General features: G+C 52.9%; 1 protein-coding gene across 4 annotated transcripts; it reads left to right on the top strand.

Annotated features, from left to right (window-relative positions):
- The first annotated feature begins 83 nt into the window (after positions 1-83).
- EXOC3 (exocyst complex component 3) lies at positions 84-23303 on the top strand. 4 transcript variants are annotated; one of them, XM_060295630.1, is made up of 12 exons: positions 84-169; positions 1333-1523; positions 3976-4195; positions 11567-12248; positions 13918-14035; positions 14642-14767; positions 16038-16138; positions 17953-18063; positions 18173-18323; positions 19436-19558; positions 21544-21833; positions 22319-23303. In XM_060295630.1, exons 2-12 carry the CDS (start codon positions 1380-1382, stop codon positions 22488-22490), a joined length of 2238 nt encoding a protein of 745 aa, XP_060151613.1. In that variant the 5' UTR covers positions 84-169; positions 1333-1379; the 3' UTR covers positions 22491-23303. The 4 variants fall into 4 exon arrangements, with proteins under 4 accessions (XP_060151613.1, XP_060151615.1, XP_060151612.1 ...); XM_060295632.1 differs by having other exon boundaries at positions 134-155; XM_060295629.1 differs by lacking the exon at positions 84-169 and adding an exon at positions 179-338.
- The last annotated feature ends 1227 nt before the right edge of the window (positions 23304-24530 follow it).

The following is a 24530-nucleotide window of genomic DNA, read 5'->3' on the forward strand; positions in this document are numbered from 1 at the left end:
GTCGGCAGCCAGCTCGCCAGGTCACTCACCCCGCGCGCCGGGCACGCAGCGTCGGGACCGCCCAGACCCCACCCTTCCAGTCGCGAGGCCGGAAGCGGAAGTGCCTGCCGGCCGCTCACTTCCGGGCGGCGGCGGCGGCGGCGGCGGCACGCACAGTGAGGCAGCTGCGGTAGGGCGGTCTCCGGGCGGTGGTCGCGGTCGCCACCCGCTGTCCCTTCCCCGGGCTCCGGCTGGCGCGGGCGCGGCCGGGAGGCGGTGCGGGTGGCAGTGGGGTCCTGGGGGCGGGCTCTCGTCCGCGAAGGGGCCGACGACGCGCCGCGCGAGGAGGGAGGAAGCAGGTGCAGAGCTGCGCGCGCGGGTGGCGGGCGGGGAGACGCGCGGCCGCCCCGGGTGTCCGGCCCTGTGCGCGGGCCTGTGATCAGGAAAGGCGGCGAGGAGGGATGGCGCCGCAGCCCCGCTCCGTGGGCGTGCACGAAAGGCACTCGTGTCCAGGGCCCTCGGGGGCCTGCGCGGACTTGGGTGGTGCTCTGAAAGCGTGTGAGGAGGGGTGAGAAATGTCTTTGAGAATTTTGCACAGAAAACACGCGTGGAGACGGGCGGCCAATAGCTGAAGTCAGTCCTCCGCTGCCAGACGCTCACCAGGTGTCCCTAGTTCCGTGGCTGGGATGTTGGTGGAGCTGGCGCTGAAGGCAGGTGTGCTTGGTGTCCAAGCACCTGTGCCCCGTGCACTGCACCTGAGCAGAGTGCCTTCTGCCCTCTCACCTTTGTTGACTAGGGCTGTTAAGCAGTAGGAAACGGAATTTGGGATACTGCAGACAGTGATTTTTGAGGGAAATGGTAGGACGGGTGCTGGAACCTCAGCTAGGGAGGGTAAGGTGCGTGCTGTTCCTGTGCCTCCACGTGTGCACGAGGTGTCCCGGCGTGGCCCCCACCCCTGTCCCCTGGTGTGTAAAGGGGTGGTGTGAGGGCTCTGGAAATGAGAAATTGGCCCTATCTGGGGCAGAGAAGTGCCCTGGAGACTGACATCTGATACGATGAGTAGTCTGGGGCCCCCATAGAGGCATTGTCTGTATGTCAGTATCTTATACCTGTAATCGCCTCTGGTCCGCTTAAAGGTAAAACTGTGTTCTGAAGGTTTGTATTGCTTATCGAGCAGTTCACAATCCTAGTCCAACTTTCTTTCAGGTTTACTGGGTTAATGATCTCGAATGCTCTCATTAGAGCCCCGCTGTGAACAGCACTGTTGGTGGAGGGGGCTAAGTTTTGTTGCTGACTTTTCTACCTCCCTAACGCATTTTCCCCCTCCTGTTCCCTCTCTGCCTATGGACACAGGATGCCTCTAGCATGACAGGCGCAGAGATTCTGCCAGCTTTGTAGCCATGAAGGAGACGGACCGGGAGGCTGTTGCGACAGCGGTCCAGAGGGTTGCTGGGATGCTTCAGCGCCCGGACCAGCTGGACAAAGTGGAGCAGTATCGCCGAAGAGAGGCCCGGAAGAAGGCCTCTGTGGAGGCCAGATTGAAGGTATGAGGCCTGAGTGGCCATGGGCACCTGCTTCACTCCCAGGTGGGACACAGGCTTTTATCTCAAGTTTCTGGTTCCTGCTTAACAACTGGACTTTGTGATGACGTGGAAGGGGGCAGCCTTGAACGTACCTTGACTTAGCACGTTCCTTCCAACAGTATCCTGCCAATCAGTAGATTGACAGACAAGACAGGGGGAATGTTGAAAACACCAAAGGAACAACCTTTTTGAGCACCCAGAAATGTCCATTTAACTTTTTAAAGAACGCTAGAAGAATGACAGCTTCTCTTCGTTAAAAGCTCTTCTGCAGAGCGTATCCAGAGAGCATTTTGTTTGGCTCGTTCTGGCACGTGCTGTAGTAGGCTGGCCCTGGGGCAGGAAGGAGGAGAGCTCGGCACGTTTATTAGAGTGTGGGAGACTGAGGCAAGAAAGAAAATCGATCTTGTATGATTTGGATTGGCTTTCAACTTAATTCACGCGGAGAGAGGAGGTTTTATTAAAATTACGCACGCTTGGTGTAGTTGTAAAAACGTTGAGACCGTGGCCTGCTGTAGTTGACTGGCAGCACAGCGGTCTTGAGGACTCGAGAGCGCATTTTAGGAAGGTTACTTCTCATGCTGACAGGGCAGTGAGGTCACCTCTCCAGTCGAAAACATTAGCGGCCAGGTAAGTGCAGGTTTGTTGAGACAGGATGAGGCTCATTCACTTGCACCAGTGAAGCAGCCAAAGACCTGCTGGACTAATTTGAAACAGTTTCATGTCAATTTAAAAAATGGTTTAGGGCTTCCCTGGTGGCACAGTAGTTAAGAATCTGCCTGTCAACGCAGGGGACACGGGTTCGATACCTGGTCCGGGAAGATCCCACGTGCTGCAGAGCAACTAAGCCCGTGCGCCACAACTACTGAACCTGCGCTCTAGAGCTGCGAGCCACAACTACTGAAGCCCGTGTGCCTAGAGCCTGTGCTCCACAAGAGAAGACACCGCAGTGAGAAGCCCACGCACTGCAACGAAGAGTAGCCCCTGCTCGCCACAACTAGAAGAAAGCGCACGTGGAGCAACGAAGACCCAGCGCAGCCAAAAAAAAAAAACAAAGGAAAAAAAATAGTGTAGACCTGCTACGTTTTTATTCAGAATTTTATTTTATTTATTTATTTATTTATTTATTTATTTATTTGCGGTATGCAGGCCTCTCACTGCTGCGGCCTCTCCCGTTGTGGAGCACAGGCTCCGGACGCGCAGGCCCAGCGGCCATGGCCCATGGGCCCAGCCGCTCTGCGGCGCGTGGGACCCTCCCGGACCAGGGCACAAACCCATGTCCCCTGCATTGGCAGGCGGACTCTCAACCACTGCGCCACCAGGGAAGGCCTATTTTATTTATTTTAAGTTTATTTTAAGTTTATTTTTGGCTGTGTTGGGTCTTCATTGCTGCACGCGGGCTTTCTCTAGTTGCGGCGAGTGGGGTCTCCTCTTCCTTGCGGTGCGTGGGCTTCTCATGGCAGTGGCTTCTCTTATTGTGGAGCACGGGCTCTAGGCACAGGGGCTTCAGTAGTTGTGGCTCTTGGGCTCCAGAGCTCAGGCTCAGCAGTTGTGGCACCCGGGCTTAGCTGCTCCGCGGCATGTGGGATCTTCCCGGAACAGGGCTCGAACCCCTATCCCCTGCATTGGCAGGCGGATTCTTAACCACTGCGCCACCAGGGAAGCCCTTATTTAGAATTTTAATCTGTTCTAGGAACTTGTGGGATTAGCTAACAGTTGTTGTGTTTTGTTGAAATCATTAACTATTTCTAAACGCTACTTAGTGTTTCGTGGGTGAAAGGTATTCCTGGGCACCGTTGTGCTCCCTGGCCTTTCCCTTCCTTTTCCCATCCACCTGCTGCTCCTTCACGCCCTCTCCATTCTGACTGTACGGCTCACTGGGTGGCATTGCCACGGGCTCTCAGAGTGAGTCTGAATCTCAGGTGCACCAGCTCTGCGTCGTGGGGCCGGCCGTCCCGGAGCGGAGTCTGGTTCTGGCCGAGTGGCAGGAAAACCCTCTCCGCGCAAGCTGATGAGCCAGTCCTGACGGTTTCTCCGTCTAGTGAAGGCCTGTGAGGAGGCTGAGGGGTGCCTGAGAGGTGGTGTGGAGTCCTTCTAAGGGCCGCACTTAAGGGGCGGCCCGGGACTCGGGGTATTCCCACGGGGGAGTCTGGCGTTCTCAGGTCAAGGGGCTGGATGATGGGTGTTGTGAGGTTTTCTCAGCAGAGCTTTAAAAACGTTTTGTTCTAAGAAGCAATGGGAAAAAGGAAAAGCTACCTTATGAATCAGTGGAATCCTTGTTGCGTTTTGTTGTCTTGTCTGTGGGCATTGACTGTTCTCTACTACTGAAACGCCTCTTTTCTACACTCTGAGCCTCCTGGGGAAGGTCTGCTCGGGGCCGTCCCAGCTCTGCTCACCCACCCAGTGTCTTCCCTAGGCCGCGATCCAGTCGCAGTTGGACGGGGTGCGCACGGGCCTCAGCCAGCTCCACAGCGCGCTGAGTGACGTCAAGGACATCCAGCGGTCCCTGGCCGACGTCAGCAAGGACTGGAGGCAGAGCATCAACACCGTCGAGAGCCTCAAGGCTGTGAAGGACGCCGTCGTGCGGCACAGCCAGCTCGCGGCCGCCGTGGAGAACCTCAAGAACATCTTCTCAGGTAGCCGGGCCACGGCCGCACTCGCTCCCACGACTCACGTGTGCGTTTCCTTGCCCTGTGGGTGCCGCAGGGCAGTTGCAGCTGTCGTCGCCCTGCTCAGAGGGGTGATTTCTGCCTGCACAGTTGGGTTCATATTTTGAACGCAGGCAGACGGTCAGTTGAGCAAGTAAAGGCTGGTAGAACGTTTGTGGTTCTGAAGTGGTCAGGACAGGCACAGACACGGGTAACTGAGCGAGCGCTGCGTGAGCATGGCTCCCTCCGCCGCAGTGTGGCTCAGCGGGGCTCGGCCAGGCGCTGGAGGGTGAAGACGCGCCGCCCGCGGGACGGCTCGCGGCCAGGCTCGCGGTCTGCGGGCGGAGCAGCGCTGCGGTTCCCAGACAGGAAGGGTGTGCACGGGCCGCAGGCTGGGGGCAGGGCAGGGGGCGGATAGGGCACACCCTGGAGTCTCAGTCCCCATGGGAGCTGGGCCTGTGGGAGTCCTTGGGGCTGGTGGGGAAGGTGGGGGCGCGGGAGGGGCCCTTTCAGAAGCCTGTCCCAGTACCTCACTGGCGGGAGGAACAGTGGGCTCAGCGTCAGCCGTCACCAGCACGGGGTGCCCTGCTGTGTTCAGCACAGCCTCCTCGCTTGTGCTCCACCCCCTGGAGCTAGTCCCTCGCCCCGTCCCCTCGTTCCCCATCCCCTCGTCCCCCCGTCCCCCCGTCCCCCCGTCCCCTCGTCCCCTCGTCCCCTCGTCCCCTCGCCGCTGTCAGGGTCATCATCCCAGCCCGAAGCCTTGGGATGGTCCGACCCCTTCCCTGCCTTTATCTGGTGTCTGGTCTCAGCGAGTTCTTTCTGCGCTTCCTTCCGAACTCTGCTCCACCCCGGAGTGGAACCTGGTGCAGTTCTTCCCCTCTGCCCACCAGCCCACCACGTATGAACCGCAGCATGTCTGAGGGCAGCATTATTGAGTACTTGACCCCGCCCCTCTGTGCATGCTCAGCTTCCCGGGGACCTTCTCCGTCCCCCCCATGAATGACACAGCACTGCCGACTGTGGTGGGCGCTCTGGAAGCAGCTCCTCTTGGTGACTGTGGACGACCTGGAATTGGTCCAGTCTACCTGCCACAATCTCCTTCATGACATTCAACCAGCCTTCTTAGTTAATTTCCCTCTTACAATTTCCTGTTGACTGACATCTTCTTCCAGTCTTGGACGCTAACGCCAAATGACCAAAAAGCTACCTTTCCATCCACAGAGGTTGAAAATAATTTTCTTCCTTTGATGAACAATGAGGCTGTGATGTAGATGTGGTTTTCGTTAGGAGTATGTTTTTATTGGGAAGATGTTGTGCTTATTTGGCTCCCTTCAGACTTTTCTCATTGCCTGTAATTCAGTAGTGTTGTGCACACAGCCTGTTTTTTTCTCCACACTTTTACAAATTATAAAATATGCATAATATAAGATTTACCATCTTGACCATTTTCAATTGCACAGTTCTGTAGTATGAAGTGCTTTCGTATCGTTGTGAAACCATCACTATCCATCTCTAGAACTCTTCACCTTGCAAATTGAAACTTTATTATATAGTGCAGTGTCAATTCTATCTCAATAAAACTGAAAGAAAAAAAATCTGCAGCCGTTAAATAATAGTTCCCCATGCCCCCTCCCCCAAGTCCCTTACTAGTTTATAGGTCTATTTAGATTTTCTGTTTCTTTGTGGTTTAGGTTTTGTGTTTCTAGGAATCTGCACTTCATCTGGGTTATCCAGTTTGCTGGTGTACAGTTGTTCATAGTACTCTTATAATCCCTTTTATTTCTGTAGAATTGGTAGTAATGTCCTCACTTTTATTTCTGATTTTAGTTTTTGAGTCTTCTTATTTTCTTAGTTCATCTAGGTAAGATTTGTCAATCGTTAATCTTTTGAAAGAACTGCGTTTGGTTTTGTTGATTTTCTGTTGTGTTTTTCGATTCTCTGTTTATCCCTGCTCTAATCTTGATTATTGCCTTCCTTTTGGTAGCTTTGGGTTTAGCTTTTTTTTTTTTTCTAAGAACTTTTTTAAAAAAAATTAGTATAGTTGACTTATGTTGTATTAGTTTCTGGTATACAGCAAAGTGGTTTAGTTATACACATATATGTAGGTATATTCTTTTTCATATTCTTTTCCATTGTAGTTGAGGGTTTAGTTGATTCTTTTTCTAGTTCCTTAAGTTGTAAAGCTAGGTTGTTGACGTGAAATCGTTCTCTTTTAACTGAAGTGTTTATAGCTGTACTTCGCCCTTAGCACTGTAAGTTCTGGTATGTTGTGTTTTCATTTTCATTTGTCTCTAAGTATTTTCTAATTTCCCTTGTAATTTCTTCTTTGGCCCATTGATTAAGAGTGTGCTGCTTAATTTCCACAAATTTGTGAATTTTTTGTCAATCACAGATATTTAACTTTATCCATTTGTAGTCAGAGAAGATATTTTGTATGACATTTATCTTTTAAAATCTATTGAGATTTAATTCATGGTTTAAATGAATTCATTCCTAATGATTTAATTTAATTCATGCCTAAGGGTATGGTCTGCCCTAGAAAATGTCCCATGTGCACTTTAAGAGGACTGACTGTGTGTGCTGTTGGGTCGGGTGAAGTGTTCTGTATACGTCTGTTAGATCTAGTTAGTTTGTCGTGAGGTTCAAGTCCCATTTCCCTACTGATCTTGCGTCTGGTCGTGTTCATTATTGTGAGCGGCATATTGAAGTCTCCAGCCATCATTGTAGAATGGTCTGTTTTTCCAGTTCTGTCAATTTTTGTTTCGTATATTTTGATGGTCATTAGGTGTGTAAATGTTTATACTTGTATATTCTTACTGGATTGAACGTCTTATTAATATAAAATTCCTTCTTTGTTTCTTACAACCTTTTTTGACTTTGAATCTGTTTTGTCTGATGTTAGTACGGCCACCCCCGCTCTCTTTTGGTTACTGTTTGCATGGAATAACTTTTCCCATCCTTTCACTTTCAATCTATTTGTGTCTTTGGATCTCAAGTGAGTCTTTTGTAGGCAGCGTAAAGTTGGATCATGTGTTTTTATCCATTCTGCCAGTCTCTGTCTTTTGATTGGAGAGTTTAATCCACTTACATTTGAAGTAATTACTGGTAAGGAGGGACTTAAGTCTGTCATTTCCCAACTGTTTTCTGTATGCCCTTATTTTGTCATTTTCTGCATTATAGTCTTTTGTTTAGTTGATTTTTTTTGTAGTAAAGTGTTTTAATTCCTTTCTCAATCCTTTTTTTTGTATATTCTATAGCTATTGTCGTTTTTTGTTCCCATGGGGATTACATTTACCATCCTAAAGTTATAACACTAATTTGAATTTATACCAGCGTAACTTCCATAACATACAGAAACTCTGCTCCTATACAACACTTCCCATGTCCTTTCAGTTATTGATGCCACAAAACTACACCTTTATGTATTGTGTGTCCAAAAACATAGACTAGTTGCTATTTAAAAAAAATGCGTTCGTCTTTCAAATTATGTAGAAAGTAAAATGTGGAATTATAAACCAGAGTTACAGCTATTCTAGCTTTCTATTAGTACTAGCTTTGGACTAATTTTTTTTCCTCTAAATGTATTAGTCTCTTGAATTATGTAAAACAAAAAGAGTTACAAAGCAAAGTTACAATAATACTGGCTTTACAGTTGCCCATGTATTTACCTTTACTGAGACCTTCATTTCTTCCCACAGCTTCAAGTTGCTGTCTGGTGTCATTTCACCTGCAGAACTTCTTTAGCATTTCTCACAGCGTAGGTCCAGTGGCCACAAACTCCTTCAGCTATTGTTTGGGAATGTCTTAATTTCTCCTTCACTTTTGGGGGACAGTTTTACCAGATTCTTGAGTTACAGGTTTTTTTCCTTTTAGCACTTTGAATATTACCAGCAGGCTGCTTTTTGTCCTTCAAAGTCTCTGAAGAGAAATCTGCTGATACTCCACTGAGGATCCCTTGTATGTGATCAGCTGCTTCTCCCTTGCAGCTTTCAAGATTTCTCTCGCTGTGTTTGGCTTTCTGTGGTTTGATTACAATGTGTCTTGGTGTTGGGTCTCTTTGAGTTTTTTCTGTTTGGAGTTTGTTGAGTTCTTGAATGTTTATATTTATGTCTTTCATCAAATTTAGTAAGTCTTTGACCATTATTTAAAATACAGGCACACCTTGGAGATAATGCAGGTTCGTTTTTAGACTACCTCACTTAAGCAAATTATCTCAGCAAAGCGAGTCATGCGAATTTTTTGGTTTCCCACTGAATATAAGTTATGTTTACATTGTGTTGTAGTTTATTAAGTGTGCGATACGAGTATGTCTAAAAAAACAATGTACATACCTAAAATAAAAAATACTTTATTGCTGAGAAATGCTGACTGTCATCCAGACCTTCAGTGAGTGCTAATCTTCTTGCTGGTGGAGGGTCTTGCCTTAGCGTTGGTGGCTGCTGACTGATCGGGGCAGTGGTTGCTGAAGGCTGGAGTGGCTGCGGCCGTTTCTTAAGTAAGACAGCAGTGACGCTGGCTGTGTTGACTGACTCTTCCTTTCAGGAATGATTTCTCTGTAGCAGCAATGTTGTTTGATAGCATTTTACCACAGGAGAACTTCTTCTAAAATTGGAGTCAATCCTCTTAAACCCTGCTGCTACTTTGTCAACTAAGTTTATGTAATATTCTAAATCCTTCGTTATTTCAACAATTTTCACAGCATCTTTAAACTTCAGGAGTAGTTTCTATCTTAAGAACTTTCTTTGTTCATCCGTAAGAAGCAACTCTGCATGTGTTGAAGTTTTATCGTGAGATCACAGCAGTTCAGTCACATCTTCAGGCTCCACTTCTAATTCTGGTTCTCTTGCTGTTTCCACCACATCTGCCATTACTTCCTCCACTGAAGTCGTGAACCCCTCAAAGTCATCCACGAGGGTCGGAATCAGCTTCTTCCAAACTCCTGTTAATGTTGGTATTTGGACCTCTTCTCATGAATCATGAGTGTTCTTAGTGGCCTCCAGAACGGTAAATCCTTTCCAGGTCTTCAATCGACTCTGCCCTGATCTATGAGAGGAATCACTATCTATGGCAGCTGTAGCCTTTCGAAATGTATTTCTGAAATAGTAAGATTTGCAAGTCGATGTTATTCCTCTATCCGTGGGCTGCAGAGTAGATGTTTTGTTAGCAGACGTGAAAACAACAAGGATGTTGTTGCACACCTCTGTCAGAGCTCGAGTGGCCACGTGCATTATCAATGAGCAGTAATGTTTTGAAAGACATCTTTTTTTTCTTAGCAGTAGGTCTCAACAGTGGGCTTAAAATATTCAGCAGATGATGTTGTAAAGACACGTGCTGTCATCCAGCCTTTGCTGTTCATTTATAGAGCACAGGTGGAATAGATTTAATATAATTCGTAAGGGTCCCAGGATTTTTGGAATGATAAATGAAGATTGGTTTCACCTTAGGGGCACCACCTGCATTAGCCCCTAACAAGAGAGTCAGCCTGTCCTCTGAAGCTTTGAAGCCAGGCGCTGACTTCTCTCTAGCTGTGAAAGTCCTGGACGGTACCTTCTTTCAATAGAAGGCCGTTTTGTCTGCATTGAAAGCCTGTCGTTTCGTGCAGCCACCTTCGTGAGTTATGGCAGCTGGACCTTCTGGAGAGCTTGCTGCGGCTCCTACGCCGGCACTTGCAGCTTCACCTTGGGCTACTGTGTTATCGAGACGGCTTCTTTCCTTCAACCTCGTGAGCCAGACTCTGCTGGCTTCTGACTTTAGACCTCTAGTTTCCTCACCTGTCTCAGCCTTCAGAGAAATGGGACTTGCTCTGGATTAGGCTTTGATTAAGGGAATGTTGTGGCTGGTTTGATCTGTCCAGTCACTAAACCTTTCTCCATATCAGCAGTAAGGCTGTATTGCTTTCCTACCATTCGTGTGTTCACTGAAGTACCACTTTTAATTTCCTTCCAGAACTGTCCTTTGCCTTCAGAGCTTGGCTAACCGTTTGGCACAAGAGGCCCAGCTTTCAGCTTATCTCGGCTTTCGACAGGCCTTCCTCACTCAGCTTAATCATTTCTAGCTTTTGATTTAAAGTGAGAGATGTGCGACTCTTCCTTTCACTTGACCACTTAGAAGCCATTGTAGGGTTATTAATCGGCCCAATTTCAGTATTCCTGTGTCTCGGAATAGGGAGGCCTGAGGAGAGGGCGAGAGCACGGGGAGCAGTGAGAACACACACCACATTTGTCAGTTACGTTTGCCATGTTATACGGGCACGAGTCTCGGTGCCCCAAAACAATTGCAGTAGTAACATCAAAGGTGTCTGATCACGGATCACCGTAACACTTACAATCACAGTGAAAAGTTTGAAATATTGAAAGAATAACTAGAATGTGACACAGAGACACGAAGTGAGCAAATGATGTTGGAAAAATGGTGCTGATTGACTTGCTTGATGCAGGGTTGCCACAGACCTTCGGTTTGTAAAACGTGCAGCGTCTGTGAAGCACAGTAAAGCGAAGCGCGGTAAAGCGCAGCGTGCCCGTAGTCGCTCTGCCCATCTTTCTTTCTTCCTCTGGGTCTCCCACAGTGTGCACCGCACAGACCCCTTAGGCTCTGTTCGCTCCTCTCTAGTTGTTTTCCTCTTATCCTCACGCTTGATGACTTCCTTCCTGTCTTCAGGTTTGCCGTTGCCTTCTTCTGCTTGATCAAATCTGCTTTGAAAATTTGAAGTGCATTTTCCATCCAGTTCGTATACTTTCCTGCGCGTTTTCTTTTAGTTCTTTGAGCGTGTTGAAGAGTTTGCTTCAGAGGCTTGTCTAGTCCAGCATCTGTCTGTCCTTCTCGGGGATGATTTCTGTTGGTTTATTTTTTCCTTGAATCTCCGTTCTCTCCTGTATCTTCGTATGCCTTGTGATGTTGTTGTCGAACGTTGGACGTTCGAATCTAATAACATGTGACTCTGGAAATCAGGTTTTCCTCTTTGCCAGGGTATGCTGATTCTGTTTATTGTTTTTGTTGTTTTGATTGTCGTAGGCTGTGTCTGTGCAGAGGGTCAGGCTGACATGTAAACTCAAGGTCTTCTCAGGTCTTTCTGAGCCTGCGCCTCTCCTGGTCATTTGCAGTCAGTTTCTACTTTTCTACTGGTGCTGAGAGCTGAAATGCACCAGTATTAACCACACCTTACTTTCACACCTTTCCCTGGAAGTTGTATGCCTTCAGTAGACTCCAGAGTTCCGAAACAGGTACTCGGATGGAGTCTGTCAGTGCAGCAGCTGTCCAGGTGGGAGACAGGTTGCTGGTCACCCTTGTCCCCATCTGCCCAGAGTCCCGTACGGCCCTTCGTGTGGTTTTTCACGGTACCATCTTGTGCCTTTCCCGCAGTGCCCGAGATCGTGAGGGAGACCCAGGACCTCATAGAGCAAGGGGCGCTGCTGCAGGCCCACCGGAAGCTGATGGACCTGGAGTGCTCCCGCGACGGGCTGATGTACGAGCAGTACCGCATGGACAGCGGGAACGCGCGTGACATGAGCCTCATCCACAGCTACTTCGGGAGCACGCAGGCGCTGTCCGACGAGCTGGCCAAGCAGCTGTGGATGGTGCTGCAGCGGTCCCTGGTCACCGTGCGCCGCGACCCCACCTTGCTGGTCTCCGTGGTCAGGATCATCGAAAGGGAAGAAAAGATTGACAGGCGCATACTTGACCGAAAGAAGCAAACTGGCTTCGTTCCTCCTGGAAGGCCCAAGAACTGGAAGGAGAAGATGTTCGCCGTCCTGGACAGAACCGTGACCACGAGGATCGAGGGCACGCAGGCGGACACCAGGGAGTCTGACAGGATGTGGCTCGTGCGCCACCTGGAGATCATAAGGAAGTGTGTCCTGGACGACCTCCTCGTCGCCCGGAGCCTGATGGTGCAGTGCTTTCCTCCTCGCTACCAGATTTTCAGGAGCCTCCTGAACGTGTACCACCAGGCTCTAAGCACGCGGATGCAGGAGCTCGCAGCAGAGGACCTGGAAGCAAACGAGATCGTGAGCCTGCTGACCTGGGTCCTAAACACTTACACCAGGTAACTCCACCTGTGTACCTGGCGTTCCCTGTTTCCTGGGGGCGAAGCGTACTAGCCGTTCTAAACGGCCGCCGAGTCCTCTTGCTCAGGGCGTTGCCTTCCGGCTGACGCGTCCCCTTTTGGTCCACCTGTGACCCGAGGTCGGGCCCCTGGTCGTGTGCACGCTCTTGCATTTGGGTGGAGCCGTTCGGCCTTGCGTTTCCTGCACTCCTGACCCGCCTTCTCGCGGTGACACTGAGAGCAGGTGGTGTCACCTGTTGGACAGGTGAGGACACGTGGACCCAGGAGGCCCCGAGTCTCGTGCTGCTGAGGAGACGGCAGCTTGCCCCTGCCGGCTTCCGCCCCCCCCGAGTCTGGTTCCTTGTCGGCTGCCCTTCGGCACTTCAGCCTTGACGCTCTGTCGCTTCCTGAAAGGGCTGTGAGCCCCTTTGCGCGGGCGTTACTCTGAGGTAGGGTTTGAAAAACAAGCCAGTGGTGGGGCATTCTGAAACTCTTAGGGTTCGCTAGCGAGAGGAAGGCACGTCTTATTCTAGCCTGTCTTGTGCTAGTGTGTAGAATTAATGAAACCTCTCGTTTTTGCAGTAAGGTTTGGGGATTTTGGGGTCTGTGTTTGTTTGTTTTTTGGTAGCTGCTTGTGGTAGAGAATATGTACATTTCAACACGGAAACATATAAAGGGAAAGAAAACATCGTATTCATTGTGGCTGGCGCTGTCTCTGCTTCCCCGTGCTGGGCCTGGGCCTCGGCGCCTCCTGTGTGCCGCCCTCCACTGCCGTCGCGTGATCCTGTCGTCAGGCCACCCTCGAGGAAGACCTCTCACCATCATCTTCGTTTTGAGGCACAGGGAGGAACACGCCCAGGGTCACATGGCCCTTGCGGGGGGGGCGCGTGCTCCGGCCGCCAGACCTCGGGGTGCACATTTGTGTGACCTGCATGGTTCTAGGCCTTGATTTTGTTTTCCACTCGCCACGTTGCAAGCATTTTTCTGTCCTTGGCAGTTCTTGACGGCTTCTTGTTGGTCACCACATCCTTTCGTATTGGAGTTTCTTATGGGAAAAGTTGGACCGCTTTCACGCTAGAACCATTTTCATGCGGAGTTAAGGTTCTTGGGGCGGAAATAATCTAAGTTGTAGATGGTCTCCTAGTATTTGCAGAATCTCATGAAGTGCTTTTTCCCTCAGGAAGACCTTGGATGTCTTAGGAGTGGAGGACAAGCTGTTAGTACTCAGGATTGTCATTCTGAATCCATACTTAGGGGTCATCCGAGCAATCAGCCTCGGACATTTAGGAACCCAGCCGCATACCTGGCTTTTATCTGTTTTTTATGAAAACTGTTTTCTGAAGCTTGGTTCACATCCCTCCCTTCTTCAGCCCCATAGGCTGGAAGTGCTGACACTTCACTTGCTGAGTCGCGTTTGGTTGCGGGCGTCAGGTGTTCTCCGCTCTGGTCCTCGTCCTGCTGGACCAGCGGCATTAGCGCCTGTGCCCTACGTTTCTAAATTCAGTGCTTGTCTGTTCTCCAACTCATGGGACCTCCTACCTGCCAGGCCCTGGTCTTCCTCAGGGCACCGTGGGTGGAGCCAGCAAACCTTGCCCTGCAGGCCCCTGGGACGGGGAACTGCACCACCCACCTGAGGGCTTCCTGTTTCCCTTCCCGCCTGTGCCCGCAGTGCAGAGATGATGGGGAACGCAGAGCTGGCCCCGGACGTGGACGTCGGGGTCCTGGAGCCCCTGCTTTCTCCAGACGTGGTCGCCGAGCTGCTCGACACCTACATGTCGACTCTGACGGTGAGTGGAGGGATGTGGGCCCACATGGGCCGAGTCGGGCTGCAGCCAGGACCCATCTGGCCGTCGGGCTTCCAGAGGACGCGCGGCTCTTTCTGAGAAGTCGGGTCTGGAGGCGTCCTGGATGTGCCGTGGCGCCTGCCTGCCTCACAGCGCTGAGCCTGGGAGTGGGAGGGCGGCAGGCGGCGGGGGTGGGGGTGGGGTACCGCCCAGTGCCCTCGGGGGTCCGAGGGTGCGATGAGGTGGTCAGGTCTGCTCCTGGGACGTGGGGAGCCTGACACCAGGCAGCCTCTGACAGAGGCGCCAAGGCCGTGCTGGGACGCAGGGGCGGCTGGGGTAGCGGCCGTGGGGTCTGGTCTCCGTGAATGGCCTGCCAGAGGCACGTAGGTCTCGTGCTTCCCTGTCCTGACTGACCTGGCCTGTCCTCCAGCATGACCGTCGTCCAGAAGGTTAAGCTGAGGGAGGCTGGCGGGGTCCCACGCGTGGAGGTGGATTGTTCCCTTGTGTGGGGCCTGGGATCCCCAGGGGGTGGTGTTGGCTTCTGCAGCTGCTCCACTGAAGAGCGGCCTGTTGACTCCAAGCCTGGTTCTGTTCTTTCCTCCTGCTTAGTCAAACATCATTGCCTGGCTGCGGAAAGCCCTGGAAACAGACAGGAAGGACTGGGTGAAAGAGACTGAACCTGAGGCCGACCAGGACGGCTACTACCAGACGACACTGCCCGCCATCGTCTTCCAGGTACCGGGCCTCGGGCTTCCCAGATGCACGCAGTTGCTGCCGGCGGAGAGAACCTGCTTCTCTCTGAAGCTGCGCAGCCGAGGCTCAGACTTGCCAAGTAGCTTCACCCACGGCCGCAAAACCTAATGTTTTTTGTTCTCCTAATGGTTTTTTTTTTTTTTTTTTTTTTATCTTTGGCTGTGTTGGGTCTTCGTTTCTGTGCGAGGGCTTTCTCTAGTTGCGGCGAGCGGGGGCCACTCTTCATCGCGGTGCGCGGGCCTCTCACTATTGTGGCCTCTCTTGTTGAGGAGCACAGGCTCCAGACACACAGGCTCAGTAGTTGTGGCTCACGGGCCCAGTTGCTCCACAGTACGTGGGATCTTCCCGGACAAGGGCTCGAACCCGTGTCCCCTGCATTGGCAGGCAGACTCTCAACCACTGTGCCACCAGGGAAGCCCTCCTAATGGTTTTTGATCTCAAACCAGAAGCTAATTATGTGTTAGGTGTGTCTGATGCTCAAATTGGAATTTGCTTATTTCCTGACGTAATGGCCAAGGTTTGTCTTCGTAAATGCTACACGATCGAGTCTAATCTGACGTACTTTGGGAGGAGTCTTTTAGGGTTTTAGCGTCATCGTGCGTTCTTACAGGTAGCCTGCTCTCTTTGTCTGGCCTGTCCAGTCCCCTTCCTTTGAGAAACATTGCTGATGGTAGGAGGGCCGAGCGCGTTAGAGGGCTCTCCTTCTGCTGACACGGAGCTGGGGCTCTAGCCAGGCTCTGGGTGATCCCACTAGTCCATGACCTGTTGGGCTTCACCTTTCCTTTATTTTGGAAGCTGACGTCCGGTGACCACGTGGGGTGAGCTCTGCCTTCTGGTGCTTCTCCACCTTCCCACGTCCGGCCCCCCAGCTCCAGCGTGTGTCCTCCTAGCGCTTCTTAAGAAACCCACATCGCAAACCACAGCCCAGCCCCTGGTACCCGTGTGACCCCAGCCACACCCGCCCTCCCCGGACCCCTCGTTTCCCTGTCTCCCCATGAGAACATACGTGTCCCCTTGTGGAGACCAGCCTGTTTGCAGGGAATTAGGAAATGATTCCCTGGGTTTTTTTTTTTTTACCTGGTAAGAAAGTTTTGTGTGTTTGTTTAAGTAACTTTGTTATTTTTCACCTGGCGTCATTTTTCCTCTGAATTTGGACTGTCCTGACTACCAGTTAACAGGTGGGGGTTTATATAATGGGAACTCTGCACCCTCGTGAGTTTCTATCAGAATTCATAAGTTCTCCAATTTTTAGATGTTTGAACAGAACCTTCAAGTCGCTGCGCAGATAAGTGAAGATTTGAAAACAAAGGTACTCGTTTTGTGTCTTCAGCAAATGAATTCTTTTTTAAGTAGGTATGTATTCTTGCCAGTGTGCTAATTTAGTAGGTTTTTTTTTTTTTAATGGAGAGGAAAACTGTGTTGATCCCAACCTGGCTAGTATTAAAAAAGAATTCAAGCCTGGATTCACTGTAGTCACCTTTTTCCCTTAGTCAGAACTCAAGCCCTTTCTCGTTATCTGCCTTTTGAATGGGTTGCATTCCCCCGGGGTCCCGGGTGTGATGGTGTGGGGTTCTCAGCAGTGGGCTGGTGCTACTGCAGGCTTGGAGCTGGGGACCTCCTTCAGTCAGCCTTCCTGTTGTCCCAATTCCCCGGGGTGCCCTCCACAGGGATTCCCCCCCCACCAAGTTGTACACAAAGAAGATTTTCAAATGTATACGGAGGTAGGAAGAATGGCCTAGAAACCTGCTTAGCCCACCATCCAGATCAAAAGCTGCCTGTAAAGCCCCCCTTGCCGCATCTGGCTCTCCTCCCCCTCGCTCTGCTGAAGTACACTTGACCCTTGAACAACGTGGGGGCTGGAGGGGACAGCCCCCGGTGCGGCTGAAAATCCACGCGTAAGCTTGCAGTCGGCGCTCCTGCCGTGGTCGCGCACCCCCAGGTCAGCCAGCCTCGGCTCGTGCAGTGCTGCGGGTGCGTGTTGGCTGAAAAGGTTCACGTGTAAGTGAACCTGCACACTTCAAACCCACGTTGTTCAGGGATCAGCTGTGCTTTACAGCAAATCCCGGCGTTTCATCCCCTGCATTCCCTACCCTAACTGCAGTGCCGTCAACCCACCGATCTGTCAGGAGCGTTCCGTGGGGCCGCCTGACACCAGGTTTGTGTTTGGGTTTTCCCGCTGGTCTCAGACCCACCTGTTTATAGCTGTGTGTTCAGACCGGGTTGGCAGAAGGCCTGCACTCTGTGGTGCCGGAGGGCAGCCCCTCCCGCTCTGAGCCGCTGGCTTGTGGAGATGCACAGACCCTCCTGTCCAGTGTCCTCCAGCCTGGCCTCAAGCTGCCGTCTGCCCACGAACCACAGGTTGGCTCTGAAGGCCGTGGGGCTCCTCCGTGTTTCCTTACTGTTTGCCCATAGCCTGCTCCTGTGGCTCGGGTGCCGACAGCCGGGCCTCTGCTTAGGATCCCCGTCAGCTGTCACCCATGGGTCATGGCCTGAGTTAGTCATCCCGTGGGTATTGTTCTGTAAAGCAGATGTTTTCCTCGGCAGCCTCAGCTGTGTGGTTGCCTGAATCATGCTTTGGACAGAAGGGTGGAATGAATGCTTGATTACTTCCCTTTAATTGCCAGTTTTCAGTTTGCTCCTTCCTTCACATCTATTGAAAACGCATACAAATTTATACGGTGTGTTGTGCTTTTCTTGTACTCCCATATATGTTTGAGAATCTCCATGATAAATTCAAAAATGAAGTATGTAGCCGTCTCAGTTGTTTTCTTGACATCTTAAAGAGTCTAATTTATTTTTAGTTTGATTTTTTCAGGGAAAGTCTCAGAAAAGGACATTTTATCTAACATTTGATTGTGTCCCAAACACTATTGTATGAGTTTCTAGCTGAATCATACGTCAGACGAAATAATACTCTCCCAATTACAAATGTTTCAGAATATTTGTAAAATCAGAACACTGAGCCATATTTCAAAGCCTAATAACGAAATTAATTTTTAATAATCTTTTTTAGATGATCAACTTCTATTAGCATAGGTCACCCCCTCTAGAATCCTTTATTTTTGAAGACTCGTCTGGCCAGATGCTAGCGATGCAGAATGTGATTGTTAGGCTGCGCGTTGGCGCCGTGCTGCGAGGCTGCTCTGACGTGGCCGTGTGTCCCCCAGGTACAAAGAGGAGGCGCAGCTGTACAAGGAGGAGCACCTGCGGAAGCGGCAGCACCCGCACTGCTACGTGCAGTACATGATCGCGCTCATCAACAACTGCTGGACCCTCAGGTGAGCGGGGGCCCTGCGGCCGCGGGGCGGGGGCGCTCGGCTGCGGCCGCGGGGCGGGGGTGCTCGGCGGCCTCACCGGCCCTCTGTCTCCTCCTCTGTCTCCTCGCAGAGAATCCATAGTCAGTTTGAAAAGAAAGTATCTGCAGCATGACGCGGACGAAGGCGTGTCTCTGAGCCAGCCGAGCATGGATGGGCTTCTGGACGCCATCGCTGAGGAGGGCTGCAGCAGCCTGCTTGAGGAGGTCTTCCTGGACCTGGAGGTGGGCGCCGCGGGCCGGGTCCCCTGGTGTGGCGTCAAGGAGAGCCCCTTGCAGGAAGCGTTAGAGACCAGAGCACTCAGCAGGTCACAGGGTAGAAGCTGGTATTGGAGAGGAGACTGGTTATGGCCATCAGCAGATTGTTGCTTGAGGGCACGAGCTGGGCTGCACGCCCGTCACACAGCCGGGCTCGGCTTTGAGCAAAGGCACAGAGCACAGCCATAAACAAAGTGCATTCAGGTCACAGCCAAGGCGTGGTGCGTGTTGAGCAAGTAAGTTTACTTCAGAAGGTATGAAAATGGCTCAGCATCATATAGAACCGGCAGAAACCAGAGTGCATCTAACAAGTAGAATCATGGTCATCTTGGGTCCTGCAGGGAAGGAGCTCCTGGGGTGATGGGTGGTATCATTTCATGACAGCTGTAACTTCCTCAGAAATGGTTTAGAAAACAAAGTGTACTTAAAAAGACAACACAATAGAGAAATAGACAAGGGACATGAATAACCGTTTCCCAGAACAAGGAGTCATGTGTCCTAAGTAGGAAACAGAGTGCCCAGTCTTAACTGCTCTTCAAAGAAAAGCAAATTAAAACTGAATATTTTTGTTGCTTACCAGGACGGTAGGGATTAAGAACATTGCTACCACGTGATGTCGAGGGCACGAGACTCCTGTGTTCCGTGTAGAACCGTGAATCGGCACAGTTATGGGAGGGCAGTTGGCACGAGTTTTGGAGGGCGACAGTCGTCAAGGTTGTAGTTTGCATACTTTCTGACTAATAACTTTTAGTTTTAGGAATTTCACCTGCAAAAATATACAGATTCACTGCAGCATTCTTCATAATTGCAAAATGAGACATTTTAAGTGTTCATCAGAATTGGGCACACAAATTACAGAGCATCCATCCACGCAACAAATAGGTGTAGTCAACAAGGGAAGACGTGTCCGCACAGATACCGCCCTTGCGTCTCATACAAGTCTTCACAGTTAAAGTACACACTTGCAGAGTTTCTGCGCGAGCATCGCTGAACATCAGGCGGGCGCAGGAAGGAGGCTCCAAGTGCCTCTCCCGATGACAGGCCGTCATGAGGGTGTTTTCTGTGGTCTGTGCTTTCAGCAACATCTCAATGAGCTGATGACGAAGAAGTGGCTGTTAGGATCAAATGCTGTAGACATCATCTGTGTCACCGTGGAAGACTATTTTAATGATTTTGCCAAAATTAAAAAGCCATATAGAAAGGTAAGAGTGTGGGGCACACATGTGGCCTGAGTCCCCTGGCATCTTACGTAGAATTTGGTGTCATCAGTTCTTGGGTGGAAGTTCACGGGTGGTTTTGTGAACCCAGGCAGGTCGAAGACGTTGCCGTCTGAAGGTGGCAGAGGGGGGGGTGATGGGGCATGCACCTTGCTGTCCAAGGCCACGCTGACACGGCCGCAGACCCAGAACCCCATGGGTAGTGGGGACTTCCTCAGCAGGGACCGCTCAAAGGGCGGGTGGGGCTGTGGCCATGGCTCTGATGAGAGGCTGGGCAGGAACCGCAGTTCCCCCTTCACGTCCACGCTTGGGGGCCAGCGGGCGGCTCTCAGCACAGGGCCCACAGGAGACTCCAGGGTCCCCGGCCGTTGGGGTCCCCTCCAGGCCCCGGGAAATGCCCCTGTTCCCGTCTGGGGCTCAGGCAGCTTTCTGCGGGGGAATTCTCAGGGCCTTGGGTGGGTTTTGCTTTAAAATCAGCCTTTCTGTTTGTGGTTTATGGAAGTGTGAGTGGTTTGACACACAGAGCTTGGGTGCGGACACTTCAGGACGTGTCTCCAGGTCCTCTGGGCATCCCTGTAGACGCTTGTCTCATTTGTGAGCAGCGTCACTGTGTCATTTCATTTCTGGTTCTTGTACCTTCGTGTCTTCTCCTTGTCTCGCTGCCCTGGCTGGGACCCCCCAGCACGGGGGCATCTTTGTCTCATTCGTAAGCTTAAATTCTCCTAACCCTGCCATTAAAAGTGATGCTTGCAGGGAGACCCAGGTGTTTGAAATCCACCTGGTTGGTCGCTTCACAGCTGTCAGGAGCCTCTGGTGGTTAGAGGTCGGTGGGACCAGCTCTGTTCAATTTTGAATTTCTTGGTTTTTGTAGTTTTTGGTTCCACCTTTTATGTTTCTCAGCATCTGTCCTTTGATCTAACCGGGTGTGTGAAGTCCTTGGGGCTTGTGTCTCAGCCACTCCTGGTCCAGATGGCTCGCCTCCTGGAGCGGCCGGGAGCCCGCGGTCTCTCTTGCTCTGCCAAGAGCCTGGCCTCCGCCTGAGTCCCTGCAGCTACCGGGTGTCGTCTCGCTTTGTCTTGTTTGGGGCCCTTGGGGTCCCCCTCACTGCCCGGCCTCCCTGGTACACGGAGCTTCTGGTGTCTGTTCTTGGGACTCTGAGGCTGCGCCTTGTGTCAGCAGAGTCGTGCTCGCGTGTTCGTGGGTGACGGCCAGGTGTCCGTCTACCTGTGGGTGGGCTCCGGAGAAAACCACGGCCTTCTCCAAAACTTCCCCAAACGTGTGGACTTGGGGCTCCTCTTTTCCCAGAAGCTCGTCACACCACCCCCAGAGACTGGTCGTTGACTAGCCTCTGTGCACGAGGTGTGGTGTGTGTGGAGCCCTTCAGCCTGTGAGGGGCAGAGCAGGGCCTGGCCCAGGGTCCCCAGCCCTCCCACTGAACCCACACCCCACACTCCTGGGCTGAGAAGCTGAGAGACGCGTGCAGGATGGGCAGGGCGAGGAAAACAGACCCGGATCCCCCAGGGGGGGCCCGTGAGTCACCAGACGGGTCTCAGTAAAGCGGGTGCCGCCCTGGCACCTGCCCCTTCGCCCCCGACGGGAAGCTGCTCTGCAGTGGGTCCGCGCCCAGAACGACGTGTCTGGCGGGGCTGCAGGCAGGCGTCCCCACGGCGTACTTTATTCTGTGGGCTCTCTAGAATGGACGTGAGCATCCGAGGTGTCCAGGCAGTACCGACTTCCGGCTGCTGCCGTGCGGCTGGTGCGTCTGCCCGCGTCCCAGACGTGACACACGGTGAACCTGCTACAGTTTTCTAAGATAGAATTTGTAATAAAGACTCAGGTGTGCTTACTTTGTTGACTCTAAAATTTGTATCGATGAGAAACGGGAAGGAGCGCGCTGGCCCGTGCACCGTGCGCCTGGACTCGCCTTGGGGCCGCGTGCCAGCTGACCCCGTTCTCCGTGTGCCCCGTAGCGGATGATCGCCGAGGCGCACCGGCGCGTGGTGCAGGAGTACCTGCGGGCCGTCCTGCAGAAGCGCATCTCGTTCCGGAACGCCGAGGAGCGCAAGGAGGGCGCCGAGCGCATGGCGCGGGAGGCCGAGCAGCTGCGCTTCCTCTTCCACAAGCTGGCTGCCGGGTTTGGTGAGGAGATGGACGGGCACTGTGACACCATCGTCGCCGTTGCCGAAGTCATTAAGCTCACGGACCCTTCTCTGCTCTACCTGGAGGTCTCGACTCTGGTCAGCAAATACCCAGACATCAGGTAGCGGCAGGGACATTCCTGAGGTCGCTGGGGAGAGGGAGGGTCCCGGGCATTAGGTGGGAGCCTCCCGGGTGAGTGTGGCAGGTCCGGGCTCCAGTGAGGACCCCAGATGCCGTGCGGACGGCGATGCGGGCAGAGTGGGTTTCAGAGATGACAGCGGTGCCCGCCAGCCCCACCGCGGGTCCCGGTTCCCGGGCGTCACCAGGCCACAGTTGGTGCTCGGGCGCCGATGGGAGGGTGGCCGAGCAGACTGGTTTCTGGAGGCTGATCCTGTGCCGAGTGTAGGTGGAACCAGGGAACGGAGCCGGGCCCCTCCTGCGTGTGGGGGAAGGAAGCGAGGGGAGCGGCTCCCCGGCACTGGCTCCCCGCCAGCCTTTGTGAACCTCCAGGAACCCTGCCGCCCGGTCGGGGGTCGGGGGGGCTTGAGTCGGCTTTGGAGGCTGAGTGGCCGCGGCTGCACCCTGACGCCCCCTCCCCCCCCCCAGGGACGAGCACATCGGCGCGCTGCTGGCCGTGCGGGGGGACGCCAGCCGGGACATGAAGCAGACCATCATCGAGACGCTGGAGCAGGGCCCGGCCCAGGCGAGTCCAGACTACGTGCCCATCTTCAAGGATATCGCGGTTCCTAGCCTGAACGTGGCCAAGCTCCTCAAGTAGCCGGCGGGGCCCCCCACCAGGCGTCAGCTGCGTGTCTGGGGACGGCCTTGTCTCGGGAGAGCTCCCCCTCGCCTCTGTGCTGTGTACACACTTCTGAAACTGCTGCTCAGTCGAGTCTGGACTTCCGATGGGACGTGAGGGCTTCCCGCTGTGAGGGTCTCTTCCTGGTGATGAGCCAGCCCGCTGGGGTCTGGTGGGCGCACTGCTCCCTCCCTCCCTCCCTCCCTCCTCCCTCCCATGGGGTCACGCCTGCCACCGGGTGGGTGTGGCGCGTGAATCCCCACCGCCTGCAAATCCATCTTACTTTTCCACCAAGTGAATTGCAGAGTCGCACCCTGAGTAAACGGTGAGCCCCGTGTGGTCCCTACCCTCGCCGCCGCCCTGCTGGACAGGTTTCTCGGCAGCCGAGCTCCGAGGGAACCACGGGGATGGCTCCAGCGTTCGCCCCGTTCCTCCTCCCGTGCAGGACGTGGCGTGTGCGGTGCTGGGCTGCTCTGAGGGTCCCAGTTCCTTCCTCACAGGCTTTCAGGACGGAAGAGTGGATGCTGTGCTCTGATTTCCTCCTCACGAGGGGTGAAGAATTCACAGGTGGGACTCTTTTCTGGAAGGATCAAAACCTAAATGGAGACATGAGGGTGTTCTTACAAGTGTTGCTCAGAAGAGACGTGACCTTCCTCGAGGCTTCTTGCCAGCGTGTTGTCTGTTAATACACGCGTTAATCAGTTCCCTGTGTGGCGAGACTTAGTGTCTAGTAGGTAGCGGTGCTCAGTGCACAGCTTTTGAATTAATAAAGTCGAGTGTTAGCAATCGTTAGTCATTGCCCCTTACGATAATGCAGATTACATTTATTTTTCCACTGGCTGAGAGAATTTTCACTCTGGGTTACTTCTGGAATAAATACCCGGGGCGGCTCTTCCCAACAGCAGACCCAAGTGCCCTGTGCTGTCCTTGCCCTGATTACACAGTGGCCACCACAGGGCAGGCAGGGCCCTCGGTCGCTGGGGACACCTGTGCGATGGTGGGCCCCAAGCTGAATGCCAGACGCCACCATGTTCCAGCGGGGCCAGGATGTGCTGGGAGGTGTGGTGAGGGCCACGTCCCGGTGGGTGGGCGGTGGCGTCCACACCGGCACCTAGGGGAGGGTCACCTCCAGGTCACTGGGCGAAAGGCTAGCAGGCACCCACACCGAAGGCCAGTGCCTGCCTCTTGATCAGGCTGCCACGCGCCCGGCGGGGGAAGTGGGTGCACCAGGACGGACAGCCTGCGGCCCACGCCGGAAGGCAGCTTCACCTTGTCAGGCCGTGGCAGACTCACCGAGTCTTGGGGCGGTTCTCCCTGTACACTGCCGTTCAGTCGAAAAGCGTCTTCCAAGTCGGGAAGTTTCCAACTCTCAGTTTTACTCAGCGGGTTTCCAAAAAGCAGGGGAGAGGGGCGCCTGACCCTGTGTGTCTGTCGCACTGCCTGGCGTGCTGTCCCCCTGCACCTGCCCACGTACAGTCCACGCTGCCGTAACAAGGACACCCCATGACGGAGCCCGGAAGCAGGGGTTTCTTCCTTTCCCGAGGAAGTCAGTTGGGGCTGGGGGACAACACGGGGCTTCCAGCTGCCCCGTGTACCCTCCTGCGTGGGCAGCCAACGTGGGAAGAGTGGAGGTGGGGCACCTAAGCAGACGTGGCTGTCCCGATGAGGCGACGCCACGTGGAGACGGGGTTGTCGTGAAGCTGCTACCCGCCTAGGAGCACCAGAGGCTGAAGCGGCCCTGCCCTCACCTGATGCCGATTCCCTGCAGTAAGTGGTGTTTGAAGCCACCTGCTTTGTGATACTGTCTTATCCCAGGGAGCGAGGGGAGCCGCAGGAAAGAGCCCCCTCCTTGCTGGAGTCTGTGCTTTCCACCAACATGGAAAGGGCTGTAAATTTACTGGGTAGGCTTCTCTTGGAAACAGTGTCTGTGGACTGCACTTGGACTTGCTGTTTTCTTTTTATAGTAAAATTAAAAATTCTAACTATTAAAATCAAAGGCTGTCTCTGGCAGGGAGGCCC

This window comes from Globicephala melas, chromosome 3, assembly GCF_963455315.2.
Source record: "Globicephala melas chromosome 3, mGloMel1.2, whole genome shotgun sequence".
Taxonomy (NCBI): Eukaryota; Metazoa; Chordata; class Mammalia; order Artiodactyla; family Delphinidae; genus Globicephala; species Globicephala melas.

Coding starts and splice junctions, on each gene's coding strand:
- EXOC3 (XM_060295630.1), top strand. CDS start 1,380: ATGAAGGAGACGGACCGGGAGGCTGTTGCGACAGCGGTCCAGAGGGTT. Junction 1,524..3,975: donor CTGTGGAGGCCAGATTGAAG/GTATGAGGCCTG, acceptor TGTCTTCCCTAG/GCCGCGATCCAGTCGCAGTT. Junction 14,036..14,641: donor CCTACATGTCGACTCTGACG/GTGAGTGGAGGG, acceptor CCTCCTGCTTAG/TCAAACATCATTGCCTGGCT.